Source organism: Clarias gariepinus, chromosome 1, assembly GCF_024256425.1.
Source record: "Clarias gariepinus isolate MV-2021 ecotype Netherlands chromosome 1, CGAR_prim_01v2, whole genome shotgun sequence".
Classification (NCBI taxonomy): Eukaryota; Metazoa; Chordata; class Actinopteri; order Siluriformes; family Clariidae; genus Clarias; species Clarias gariepinus.
Genome location: NC_071100.1, coordinates 12,528,372 through 12,542,500, shown reverse-complemented (window position 1 = coordinate 12,542,500; position 14,129 = coordinate 12,528,372). Strand labels below are relative to the sequence as shown.

At 40.0% G+C, this 14,129-nt stretch overlaps 1 protein-coding gene across 1 annotated transcript; it reads left to right on the top strand.

Annotated features, from left to right (window-relative positions):
- Nucleotides 1–2,679: 2,679 nt before the first annotated feature.
- Nucleotides 2,680–11,304, top strand: LOC128531165 (NAD-dependent protein deacylase sirtuin-5, mitochondrial-like). Its single transcript, XM_053505006.1, has 9 exons — nucleotides 2,680–2,766; nucleotides 4,254–4,376; nucleotides 4,546–4,679; nucleotides 5,584–5,809; nucleotides 5,885–5,972; nucleotides 6,220–6,273; nucleotides 9,950–10,073; nucleotides 10,384–10,499; nucleotides 10,657–11,304. Exons 2-9 carry the CDS (start codon nucleotides 4,271–4,273, stop codon nucleotides 10,727–10,729), a joined length of 921 nt encoding a protein of 306 aa, XP_053360981.1. The 5' UTR covers nucleotides 2,680–2,766; nucleotides 4,254–4,270; the 3' UTR covers nucleotides 10,730–11,304.
- The last annotated feature ends 2,825 nt before the right edge of the window (nucleotides 11,305–14,129 follow it).

Sequence of the window (14,129 nt, the reverse complement as noted above, 5' to 3'; positions counted from 1 at the left end):
AGGGCCAAGGAGGAGGGGGCTGGTATGGGTAGGGCTGATGGGTTGTTCGAAACTCGTCTCAGGTCTGTGTGTGTGTGTGTGTGTGTGTGTGTGTGTGTGTGTGTGTGTGTGTCTGTTTGCATGTTTTCCTCGTTTTTTAGGCGCTCAGGTTTTCTCCACATGCAGTGTACAGGCTGATAGTTGTATACTAGATGTGAGAGTGTATGAAATGAGAGAGAGAGAGAGATGTATAACAGGATAAATCAAATTAGCATTCTTCAAAATACCACATCATCAAAGAATCGATTCATTTTCTCACACATGATGTCACGTGGGGTTATGTGATATCACATGTGCAAATGTAAGCCATGCTTCAGTTACAGCATACTTAACAATGAAACACTGTTTTTCCCCATTTACTGTAGTTTTTTTTCTATTTTCTTTCTTTTTTCACTTCTTTATTTTTCATTTGTTGCTTTATTCTGTCCATGATAATTATTTATTTACATTTTCTTTTGCATAAGTTTAATAAGTTTGCTTATAAGTTTTTATAAATGTACTTTTATTCGATCATCTATTTATTTTTTGGAAAGCCAGAGTTCTATTCCCACCCAGTGCCCAAACCCCAGTAACTGAATGCAATGCCGGTCCCAAGCCTGGATAAAATTTGAGTGTTGCGTCAGGAAAGGAACTCATGCCAAGTTGTTGTGCAGGTCTGGTGGTTCACTGTGGCAACCCATCGACTCATGATTAGTATAGTTTATACTTTTATGTACGTTTGTCCCCATACACACAGTATGAGTACAATGGAATTTTCTGTGCAGAAAAAAAAAGATAAAGTAGAATGAACATATTATAATACTGTACAAAAATAAATAGAAGAAGGATTTTGGCTAATGAACTATAAAACACTGTAACAGTTATCTAGTACACTATAATCTGTTTAAAACCTTATTCCCAGATATTGAACTTTAAATTTGGGCAGGGGTATTTCAGTGGTTAAGGTCCAGAAGGTCCCTGGTACAAACCCCACCACTGCCAAGTTTGGCCCTTGAGCAAGGCCCTTAACCCTCAATTGCTCAGATATGTTTTATATGAATCTGAAAAGTGACCTAATTACGAGTTTCTACAGTCAGTGGAACAGAAAAACAGTTTACTATATTATGACATCACTTTTTAATTTGCATATTCATAAAAATGTCATTTACAGTTGAATGTCAAGGTTTTTTTTTTCAGGCTACTTTGTAGTTATTATTATTATTATTATTATTATTATTATTATTATCACTAGAGAAAATAAGCCCATTTTCTTTAAAGCTGGTCGTAGCTGAGTTTAGAGTGGACCTATCATAATGATGCTGTAAGAGACTTATTGAAGGTATAATCAGTGGTCCGAGCAGGTCAGCACACAGAGTGCTTTGGAGAGCCGTGGATGCTTTAAAGAGCGACCTGATAATGGAAAAGTCTGGACAGGTTAATGCGTCTAGCGCACGATGTCGAGGGCCATGAGGAGGCGGATAACTGCATTAAATCAGAAAGTGAATAATAAAAAAACAGAAAACTAGTGAATGTAAGGAGGCTAAAGAGACGAATCTATTCTAAGAACGACAAAAGTTCTGAAGAGCCAGAAGTCATGTGATCAGACAGATAAACAGGGAATGAAACACTCTTTTAATTAGTTTTATTTAGTAAGGAATGGAATATCATACTGTACTTGTTTATGCACAGGGCGTTCAAGTCAAAGCGGGACTTGTGATGAAATTTTGGGTATGTAGGAGTGATAATGACCACCATTATTACACTCACTCTTCATCTATACTGCTTTATCATGTAGTCAGGGTGACAAGTGGTCTGAAAACTTAGGGCACGAGGTGGGGTGCCAATCAATCGCAGGGCACACACACACACACACACACACACACACACATGCTCAGTCACACACTACAGGGCAATTTGGGAACGCCATTTACCCTAATCTGCATGTCTTTGGACTGTGGGAGGAAACTCACCAAGCACGGAGAGAACATACAAACTTCATACACACAGACCACACAGAATCGAAACTTTGGTACAGGAGGTGTGAGGTCATGCTGCTAATACCATTCCATGCTGCCAACATATATGTAAGATTTAATTTAATTGAGCTTCATTATTCAATACAGAACAAAGAAAATAACCTGCAAAGCAAGTTGAGGAAACTTTATAAATCATTTTATTTTATTTTAAAGTAGTTTAATTAATTTACATACACTGTATGTACACTACCACTCAAAAGTTTGGAACCACTTTCTAACTCCATGGTCTACCCTGATCTTTTTCCTGGGAAGGTCTTCATGAGAGACAGTTTCATGGTGGTGATCGATGGGTTTTACAAATGCACTTGAATCAATCAGGCCCCTTATTTCCAGTGAAGGTCATACCAAGACATCTTGGACACTACAACTGTGTGGCACCAGGTTCCTTCACTATTCCAACATGACTGTACCACAGTGAATGGCCATGAAGTACCACAGAAACACATCGAAATCTTGTGTACAGCCTTCCAAGAAGAGTGGAAGCTGTTATAGCTGTAAAAAAAGAAAAAAAGAGGAGACCAACTCCATACATGAAGTACAGTATATGTTGTTTTTTTTGTCTTCCTCACAGACAGCAGTTCCACATAGTGTAGTGTAGTGTAGTACTCTGTAGTGCCGACAGATGGCAGTAAGGAGTTTCCGGGTCCGTTTTGCAGCTCGTGGAAGAACTCGTGCAGTGTTTACATCTGTTTACAAACTCGAACTGTAAAAGGTGGGTGAGGATTTGTTTGGAATGCATTTTATTTAACTTTTAACCACAAAGACAACACTATAGTCCAGTTGTTTCCATCTTTAAAATGCTAAACAAAGAAAACGAAAAGAAAAAAAAAACAGCGCCATTTTAGTGCTGAACGCTCGCGCTTCAATGGCGTCAGAAATGCGTTTAACAATGTGTGTTTTTTTTATTTAAAGTCTTAAAATGTCGTTTAGTGTCTTAATAATAATTCAAGAAAGTAGGAAACCTTAAATAAATAAAAGGTTTATATTTATTTTTATTAGTACTGTGCATTGTTTTATACTCACGTTTACTTTATTTAAATTCTCTCTGTATTTTTTGTATATACATTTATTTAGGTTTAAAAGTCACGTCAGAAATGCTAAATCATGCCTTTAGAAGATTTAAAATCGGTTTCCGTTAATCCCGGACCTGCAGAAACGCACGTAGAACCGGGCCGCGGCCCCATTCCGCCCCCTAGCGGTCGCTCAGTGCACTACACATGAGGCAGCACTGACCCCTGGTGGTGTTCTACAGAGTGTATACAGATCTGTGTTTTTTTTACTTTTTCTAAACCCTAGACAGGAGAGTCACTCTCGTGCCCTGCCTAGTGGACTTTTGTACGGTTTGGGATTCAGCCCTTACACACTACAGAAAATGAGATGATGTGTGTATGAAGATCTAAAGGAGATGAAACCATGATGTCACTGTTATTGAGTTTTATTTTCATTGATCTTTCATTTGGGTGTGAAAAATTGGTTAATTTTTAGGATTTAAAGACCTACAATACCACTGGTCGCCTCCCAATACGATATTATCAAAAATAATAATAATAATAAAAATTTTATTTGTCACATACACAGTACGATATGCAGTGAAATGCTTACACGTCCGCCCGTGACCTTAAAAAAAAAGTGTACAAGAAAAAATAACCAGAAATATAAAAATAGAAAAGAGGCAAAAAAATTAATAAATATTTAACTATAAGAAAGTTGAACAAAATATACAAGTTATCAAGATATAAGAAATATACACCTATCTGTACAGACAAAAATGAATTTAAATGCAAATAATATGTGGAATGAATGAAGTGTGCAATTGTCCTGAGGTGTGCAAATGTGCTCTGTCATGATTGTTTGGCGTAGCATGTGTGCACAGATGAGTAATGTCCATGTTGCAAAAACGCGGAGATGATTAGTCCTGTGTGTTATCACGATACCTCGGTGCCGATTCAATTCAAACTGTATCATGATTTTAAATATTCCATATTTAATTTTGTTAAAATTTTAAACCATCAAAAAATGATTAATTACTTGTGGCTTGTTCCCTATCACTTTGGTTTTCTCACTTTAAAAAACAAGAGTGTGTTGCACTTTAGGGCTGTGGTAGAAATAACACACTTCAGAACATTCCAAGATTGTAAAATAACCACCAGTTTGAGTAGTTACAGCGAGTCTGCTTCATCTTGTCGCTCTGCGCCTCAGAACCGACCCGACCCGACATGCTGATCCGGCAGCTGGCCCAGAGGCTCCTGCTCCGACAGGTGGACCCCGGGAGTCGGCTCACGGTCCTGAGGGCTCTCAGCATTGAACCTCAGCCCAAATCAGGTATGAGTCCTCGTCTCTCAGAGTGCTGCTGAGATTCACTACATCATGGTATTTAAGAAGTTTCTACTGAGCATTTGTATCGCAAGGGGGGCGGAGCTAATTTCTGAGAGGTAAAAGTTTAAAGACTTTGCTGATCTTCTGTTTGTTTAACGCCGGCCTTTTTGACCAGATATAGCGGAGTTCCGCGAGGTTTTCTCCAAGGCCAAGCACATCGCCATCATCACCGGGGCCGGGGTGAGCGCCGAGAGCGGCCTGCCCACCTTCAGAGCGGCTAGCGGACACTGGAGGAAGTGGAAGACGCAGGTGAGCGGGTGCGCACGTGACAGAACCACTAACCTTACACAACCAATACAATATGCGTGTTCATGTTTAACGTTAAAGCAGCTGTAAGTTCCTTCAGTCAACCAATCAAAATCCAGACTGTACAGGTAGAATAAATCATACTGTCGATTATAATAACTGAACATGATCATCATCAGGGAAGGGGCTGGAAAAATATTGTCACCCATATACACTTCTATTAACATTCATTACTTTGGTTTATTCATTATGATTAAATGATGCAGTAGAGTTTGCATTCGATTTCTAATCTGTTACTCGTACACTACCCAAGACTGAGGAAATAAAAGGTTCATCTCATGGAGCTTCATTCAAGAGCTTGTCGTACTGCCATCTAGTGGAGAAACACTGTGTAGCAACGAGATTGTAACATTACAAATCCCACAAATTGTTTTAAATTTTTAAAGTTTGAACCAGAAGATAAAAAATTTAAGATCATTTATGGAGCAGGTGGTTTAAAAAAATGTAAAGACTGAAAAGATTTTCAATAAATGATAGGCAGGCATGTAAAACCCTTCTGTCCATCAAACATATTTTATTATTCTTTTTCTCCTGTGAGGAAATTTTTACCTCGTTAATACTTTAAAAAAAAAAGTTTTTGAAAACATCGAATTTAGTTTTAAAGTTCTTGGAAAAAAATTATCTTAAACATTTTATCTAGTTTTAATATCGAATAACAAAAAGTGACTTCATGAATATAGCTGGCATGATGTTAAAAAAAGAGGCTTCGTTTGTCATCAGTCACATGACTCACATGAAAACTGACCTGAGGCTTCACCTCAAACTGAGGTTTCATTTGGACACGCCCCATTATTACCCGAGACTTCTAGCTTCTCCAGCATTTGATCTCGCCGCTCTGTCTTTGCAGGATCTGGCAACCCCGCAGGCGTTCTCCCGTAACTCGTCGCGCGTCTGGGAGTTTTATCATTACTGGAGGGAGTTGGCGCTAAAGGCCAAACCCAGCCCGGTGCACCTGGCGATTGCCGAGTGCGAGGCGCGTCTCAGGCAGCAGGGCCGCTCCGTGGTCGTCATCACACAGAACACAGACGAGCTGCACCGCCGAGCTGGCAGCAAACATGTCCTCGAGGTCCACGGTGAGCCCCGGCGCGGCTGGAATCACAACCGGGACTGAAACACAACCCCTAATGTGTGTGTGTGTGTGTTTACAGGGAGTGTGTTTAGGACGCGGTGTCTGAGCTGTGGAGACGTGGACGTGAATCATCACAGCCCCATCTGTTACGCTCTGGAGGGAAAAGGGTAAAAAAAAAAACAATGATTGTACTAATTTTATACTCTGCTTAGGTTATAGCGCTTAGAAATAATACGCAAGGGCGGGGACTGGTTACATTTTGGTGCAATAAAGGAGCTTAGCTTTAGCTGCCACCAGGAGGTAAAAAAGAAGAATTGCTGCGTGTTAGCGTACGGGCTGCTGATCGTACTGTATGGGTGGGGCTCATTAGTTAAGTTCTGACAGTGATCTCGATGTGTTTATTTCCTGTCACAGTGATCCGGATCCACACTGCAGAGATGCTGATATTCCTGTGGAAAATTTGCCAAGGTACGACACAAGCTTCATGTAACGGAGTACTATAATAATAATAATAATAATAACAATACAGGTAATCCCCAACTTACGAACGAGTTCTGTTCCGGGAGCACGTTCATAAGTCGGATTTGTTCTCTGCACACTGCCATCATGTGGCCAAAAACGTAACCTCGCCTAGGAAATGAATCTCACACATGTCAAATGTAACTGTTGTCTCTTGTTGCGCCTTTAACTCGTGAGGAAGCCTTTTTGTCATGGAGCTGTTTTCCTCTTTATTGAACTGTGACCTTGATGATTTTTAGAAATTAGGATTATTCACCATCAGGACAGCTTTACAGGACAGACATTTTCGATCATCCTGCTCCCAGACTGATTTACAATATACCGGACTTTAGACATTTTATACATTCACTGACACACTGAAAATATTGTATGTAATTGTAAATATTGGTATCTGGGGCACTGCAGTGTCTATGTTTTATACAATACACGTAAGCTACTTTTACAAATGTTTATAGAAACGTGGTTTGTTCCAATCTGCGGAAATTCATAACTCGAATGTTCATAAGTCGGAGACCACCTGTAATAATGTTGATTATAAAATGGCATGGTTGATTAATCATGTTTCAACCTAAATTATATTGAGAATGAGAAATACTGACCACCATACATAAGAAAAAAATTTATAAAAACATCAATTTAAAAAAAAACAAAGAAGCATTAATATTTGTATCAGAAGTCCACTCTAAACTCTGTCCTCTTTTCTCATGTCTATACCGTGTACATAGTTTGAATAAAAACAGACTCTGTTTTAAAACAGTGATGATAACAGACTCTAGACGCGCTCAGCAGACAGAAGTGAAACAAGGACAATAACATTCCTCAGGTACACGGAGGAACATATCCGCTGTTTTTCATTTTAGAATGATTTCAAAAGTGATATTTTAATACTTTCTGGTAATCGTGTTCATTTCAAGAACAAAACAAACGTATGATCCAGGAGACCGAGTCGATGTTTAGTTCAAATTTAAGTAGAAATGCTTAGAGATTTTAGACATTTTAAAGAAATGACATTACCAGTGTTTCCCACACATATAGTATTGTTCAAAACAAACCACGAAGATTAACCCTTAAAACCCAAACAGCGCAGGTTGGCCTTGGCCAATGACTGATTCAGAAAAAACAACTGCTTATACTGTTAAGTGCTGCCGCTGTGTGTGTGTGTTTAGACATTAAACAGTACATTTAGGTTTGATATCAGGTATAGCCAAAGTTTTCATGACTTTTTAACGATGTAAATTTTACTGCTATTGAACAATGTGAATGTCGTCTCAAAAAACAAACATGGTTATGAATCTGAGCAGTTTCTCTGCCCGTGTGATTCATCTTTTAAATATATTGTTCAGTCATGTTTGTGTAGTTAGTTATAATGAAATACAGTTCTCTTCTTTATCTTGCCAAGGTTGTGCTGAATAAAAGGATACGTCACTCTGTGCTGTACAATCCTGAGCCATATACAGTGGGGCAAAAAAGTATTCAGTCAGCCACCAATTGTGTAAGTTCTCCTAGGTAAAAAGATGAGAGATGCCTGTAATTTTCATCATAGGTATACCTCAACTATTAGGTTCGGAAAATCACATTGTAGGATTTTTAAAGAATTTATTTGCAAATTATGGTGGAAAATAAGTATTTGGACAATAACAAAGTTTCATCTCAATACTTTGTTATAAACCCTTTGTTGGCGATGACGGAGGTCAAACATTTTCTGTAAGTCTTCACAAGGTTTTCACACACTGTTGCTGGTATTTTGGCCCATTCCTCCATGCAGATCTCCTCTAGAGCAGTGATGTTTTGGGGCTGTCGCTGGGCAACATGGACTTTCAACTCCCTCCAAAGATTTTCTATGGGGTTGTGATCTGGAGACTGGCTAGGCCACTCCAGGACCTTGAAATGCTTCTTATGAAGCCACTCCTTCGTTGCCCGGGCGGTGTGTTTGGGATCATTGTCATGCTGAAAGACGCAGCCATGTTTCATCATGCCCTTGCTGATGAAGGGTTTTCACTTAAAATCTCACTAAACATGGCTCCATTCATCCTTTACAGGGATCAGTCGTCCTGGTCCCTTTGCAGAAAAACAGCCCCAGAGCATGATGTTTCCACCCCCATGCTTCACAGTAAGTATGGTGTTCTTTGGATGCAACTCTGCATTCTTTCTCCTCCAAACACAAGATGAGTTTTTGCCAAAAAGTTCTATTTTGGTTTCATCTGACCATATGACATTCTCCCAATCCTCTTCTGGATCATCCAAATGCTCTCTAGCAAGCTTGAAATGGGCTTCAAATGGGACACGTCTGGTACAGCAGGATTTGAGTCCCTGGCGGCGCAGTGTGTTACTGATGGTAGCCTTTGTTACTTTGGTCCCAGCTCTCTGCAGGTCATTCACTAGGTCCCCCCCGTGTGGTTCTGGGATTTTTGCTCACAGTTTTTGTGATCATGTTGACCTCACGGGTGAGATCTTGCCTGGAGCCCCAGATCGAGGGAGATTATCAGTGGTCTTGTATGTCTTCCATTTTCTAATAATTGCTCCCACAATTGATTTCTTCACACCAAGCTGTTTACCTATTGCAGATTTAGTCTTCCCAGCCTGGTGCAGGTCTACAAGTTTGTTTCTTTGGTCTTGGCCATGGTGGAGTTTGAAGTGTGACTGTTTGAGGTTGTGGACAGGTGTCTTTTATACTGATAACGAGTTTAAACAGATGCCATTAATACAGGTAACGATTAGAGGACAGAGGAGCCTCTTAAAGAAGTTGTAACAGGTCATTGAGAGCCAAGTGACCAAATACTTTGCAGGTGACCAAATACTTCTTTTACAGAGAAATTTATCAATACATTTCCTTAAAAATCCTTCAATGTGATTTTCTGGATTTTTTTTTTCTTTCTTATTTTGTCTCTCATAGTTGAGCAGGTTTGTGGTGCAGGTGACGCTGCTGGCCAACACCGCATGTATATTTCACACCTGTGGGCGACACTGGATTATTACATCAATTAATAATCAGATTTCTTTTCCATTAGCAGATAGTTTTACCAGTTTTAGGATTTTATTTCTTGAAAGAAACAAGAATTTCCACTTCAAAGTTTTGTAATGATTGTCCAGAAATAAGCTTAAAAGGTGTTGAGGTCAGGAGGTGTAATGTGATAAAAGCAGCATTAATGTGTTAATGTTACTCAGATTTTGTTTTCAATTAGGCGTATTTGCTCGCACACTAACAAAAAACAGTTGTAATACGCCGAGGCTCCACTAGATGGCAGACAAATGATATTAAACGACTGTTTGAGCACACTTCCTAGCCATTTTCCTTTTTTTTTTTTTTGGCTGCAGGAAGCAGCTTTGACATTACAACATCACCTCCTCTATCTGAGTTGAAGCATCAGAGCAATAGGTTGAAATATCAACAAACTAAAAATTAACTATTTACTAGAGCTATTTACTAATTCAGGTATTCGTATGATCATTTAGTTAAATGACCAAAGATTTTGATAAATGTGAAGAAAACGATACAAACACCATCTGTTCGAGATCACTGGAAGCTTTAGTCGTTCATGTTAACGTACATCGAGACGCGTGAATACGTTCTGATAGTCCTAGATAAAGTTTCCCCGTTAATCTGAAGTGCTGCTCTGTGCTGCAGGTGTGACGAGGGAGGCTGCGACGGTCTTCTGAGGCCTGACGTCATCTGGTTCGGGGAGACGCTCGACTCGCACGTCCTCACCAAAGTGGAGAAGGAGCTGGACGCCTGTGACCTGTGCCTGCTGGTGAGACCACGCCCCCTCAGGCCCCGTTACACCCCCTCACGCCCGCTTTTAAAAAAACGGAGAGCGCTAATTACAAGAGCTCTGAGTGTAACAATTCTGTTGTTAAAACGAGCATATGAGGAGATCACACACAATCCAAACAACAATTATTGGCACCCCTGGGAACAACAGATTTAAAAAAAAAAAAAAAGGGCAGATTGAACTTCTGAGAGAGCAGCAGGGGTGCCGATAATTTGAAGACAAACAAATTTGACTTCAAAATGAATAGTGACATCACACTTGTTTATTTATTTATTTTTCTCTTTCTCAGGTTGGTACCGCGTCAGTCGTCTTCCCCGCGGCCATGTTTGCCCCCCAGGTGGCGTCCCGCGGCGTTCCAGTGGCAGAGTTCAACATCCGGCCGCCACCCAGGCCGTTTCAATTCACGTGAGTCACACGTTGTTGTTGTTGTTTAATTCACTATTTCTCAATAGGACTAGTACAGAGTGGGTGGAGCCCCAGAGTAGCTCATTTGCTCATCTGAAGTCTGGTGTTGTGATGCGTCAGCAGGAGTCCCGTTACTGACCTTACCGTGCCGTCTCAGGTTTTATTTCCAGGGCCCGTGCGCTGAGACCGTCCCCGTCGCCCTGGCACCTCATGAGTCTGAACTGATGTGAGACGACGCCTGACGACCTTTACTCTTCCACCTCCACCGGACCTCCAGCCTGGTCTGGTTTAGTTTCTGCTGCAGTGTAAACGATCTCGATAGGATGCAGCGTGTGCACTTATTGATCTGAGTACTGAAGCGTGAAAACACAGCCGTGTTCCAGCACACAGGAACTCTTTTTTTTTTTTTTCCCTCTCTCTCTCTCTTTCCTCCATCTTCCTGTCCAAGGAATTTGCCTTTTAATAATACGGACATGACCTTTGACTTGAAATGTTCTCGGATAGAAACAAAGACGCTGTTAACGTTTTTGTAGTTTACTCCACAGGATCATGAGAATAAACAGAAAAACTAAACTTGATGGTAAACAAAATAATAACGGTAATAATCACTCCAAAGATGACAAACACTGTTTATATACGATAACTCCAAAGTCATTTTTCACAAAAAGTTACAAAAAAAGTTTTGAAAAATGCTTTTTCTTTTCCTATTTTGCTTTTGTCTATAGAAAATATAATTTTGCCACTTCTTCCCCCTTTTGTTTAAACTATTCTTTCAGAATAAATCTTTTTTGAAACAACAAAACAACTTGTCTCCCTTTTTTATTTCAACAATTATACATTAAGTTTTTCCCTTTATTTTCCTATTCACCTTTATTGGAAGAAAAATATATATTTTTCTAAATAATTCATTTAAAAAAATATATTTTTTATTTTATATTCTAGAGAAATCGCTATTAGTCCTCACTATTTTATATTCAGGTGCCACAAATATATCTTTGTTTACATTCATTAAAAAATATTACCTTTCCTTTTTTCCTCATGTATTAGAATAAACAGAAAAAAAACTAAACAAAAAACAAACAAAACTAAAATCACTCCAGACGTAACAATCACTAATAATACGCAGTAACTCCAAAGTCATTTTCCAGATAGATTGAGGAAAAGTTACAAAAAGTGTGATGTATCTTCTTTCAAAACAATGCTTTTTCCTTTTTTTGTTCTTTTTCTTTTTATTTGTTTTGTTTGTTTATAGAAATAATAACTTTGTCCTTTTTTCCCTTTAGTGTTTCAAATATTTAAAAAATAAATCACATTTCTTTTGAACCAATAATTCTGTCCCTCTCTCACACATGCTCTTGTTCACCTGTTTCCAAAAGTATGCATTTCATTTATTTTTCAAATATTTCTTTTATGTTTTAGCAAATAATTAGTTCTCCCATTTCTGATATTCATCTAAAAAACATGTATTTGTTTTCTTTTTTTCTACACATAAATGTTGTACATGCCTTTCTTATGTTTTCTTTCTTTTATTTCTTGCGTGTTAGGTCTGGCTTCTACACTCTGTGCCTTTAAGAAACCAAAGTGCACCAATAAATGTGACATATGGCAATCCCTTACTAGTTTTTTTTCTTCCCTTTCCACTTCAAGTCCAGCTGTGCAGTAACCTCCAGATGTGCTTTTAATGTCCGGTTGTAGTGTCAGGACAGATATCTACCTCCATCAGGGTTTAAGAAGAGAGATATGGTGATTGAATTAAGGGCTGTCTGATCAGCGCGGGTCTTTAAATCCTGACACTAAGCTGCTGAAGCTGCAAACAGCTGAGTAAGTCATCCTGAGTAACAATGTCTTTAAGTACAGCAGAGGTCTCGTTCTTATGCCATGGAGTTTAGTTTATTTCAAGCATTTATTTCTAAGCCGAATGATTTGTTTGTGTAGAAACAGATTAATAAGCAACATTTAGGATATTTTCCCTCCCCTGAGTTCTGGTTCAGATCAGCGTATCTACCCCACATCGCCGCTACTCAAAGGTCCACTGCCTCTTTGCCAGACCAGGTCCAGAGACGTCTCTGGTGTCCCTGGTATCTTCTGGTCTTTTGTGACGGACACAGAGAACAGAAATGTTGACGTGAGTCTAATCGGTGTTCCAGTTCGTCCCAAAGGTCTTGGGTGGGTTGAGTTTTTCTTGTGTAACATTAGCACCCCATGTCTTCATGGAACCGGCACAGAGGTCTCGTCATGCTGGGATGGGTTTAGGCTTCTTCCCTTTATTTCTCTATAATCCCCTGATATTCGAATCAAAATGATATGATTGTCCCTGATGAGCAAGCCTAGGCCGACGGCGACAGTGGCAAGGAAAAACTCCCTGAGATGGTAATAGGAAGAAACCTTGAGAGGAACCAGACTCAACAGGGAACCCATCCTCATCTGGGTGATAACAGATAGCAGGGATTGATGTGCATAATAATATGCGAGACTGGAAGTTCAGTATAAGAGGAGATGTGTAAGATTAAATTCCAGTTTGTTCCTGGAGGCTCAGGTGGACTGTAAGAAATTCCAGTCCTGAACTACTGAGCCACTGAAGTCACAGGTCCTCAGAGAACAGCTCTGTCTGCATCAGTCGAGGACAGGACCACCTTCATGGAAAAGTGGAACCAACCCCAGTCACCACACGCATTCCAGGCAGACCACACGGGGGCATCCATGTGATGAGATCTCCAACCAGAAGCAGGACTCCAGGATGAGTTAGAGAGGTCCAGCGGGCAGAGGGGGTCTGGATCACTGGCAGCTCAGGAGCGACATGTATAGCTCGACAGAGAGATAGGTAGAGGAAAAAGGAGAGAGGAGAGCAGAAGAGGAGAGAGCAGAAGAGGAGAGAGCAGAAGAGGAGAGAGCAAAAGAGATGCAGAGATGGCAGTTAGGTCTGGTCACAGTCGAACAATGTATAATGTGAATGTATATTAACTGTAGAGTGCAAGCAGAGACTCCGGCAGGACTAACTATGACAGCATAACTAAAAGGGAGAGCCAGAAGGAAACACAAACATGAGGGCTTCCTGACATGTAAAGCAAACAATCACCTCACCGTCAGCAAACCTGAGTAATCAATAAGAGTGAGGAAGACAGCATCCAAACATACCAGTTCACCATAATACTCTACGTCCATGAGTCCCCCAGATCTGCTCCTTTACCTAAGGCAAATCTATTTATAAAAATGCTCGGCTAAATAAATAGGTTTTTAGCCTGGACTTAAACACTGAGACTGTGTTTGAGTCCCGAACACTATTTGGAAGACTATTCCATAACTTTGGGGCTTTGTAAGAAAAAGCTCTGCCCCCAGCTGTATTTTTCATTATACGCGGTACTGACAAGCAGCCTGCATCCTTTGATCGAAGTAGGCGTGGCGGATCGTAAGACACTAGCAGTTCACTCAGATACTGCGGCGCGAGACCATTTAATGCTTTATATGTCAAGAGTAGTATTTTAAAATCAATGTGAAATTTCACAGGGAGCCAATGGAGTGAAGATAAGATAGGGGTGATGTGTTCGTATCTTCTGGTTCTAGTGAGGACTCTCGCTGCTGCATTCTGGACTAACTGAAGCTTATTTATGCATCTAGCTGAACAACCAGACA

Coding starts and splice junctions, on each gene's coding strand:
- LOC128531165 (XM_053505006.1), top strand. CDS start 4,271: ATGCTGATCCGGCAGCTGGCCCAGAGGCTCCTGCTCCGACAGGTGGAC. Junction 10,074..10,383: donor CCTGTGACCTGTGCCTGCTG/GTGAGACCACGC, acceptor TCTCTTTCTCAG/GTTGGTACCGCGTCAGTCGT. Junction 10,500..10,656: donor CCCAGGCCGTTTCAATTCAC/GTGAGTCACACG, acceptor GTGCCGTCTCAG/GTTTTATTTCCAGGGCCCGT.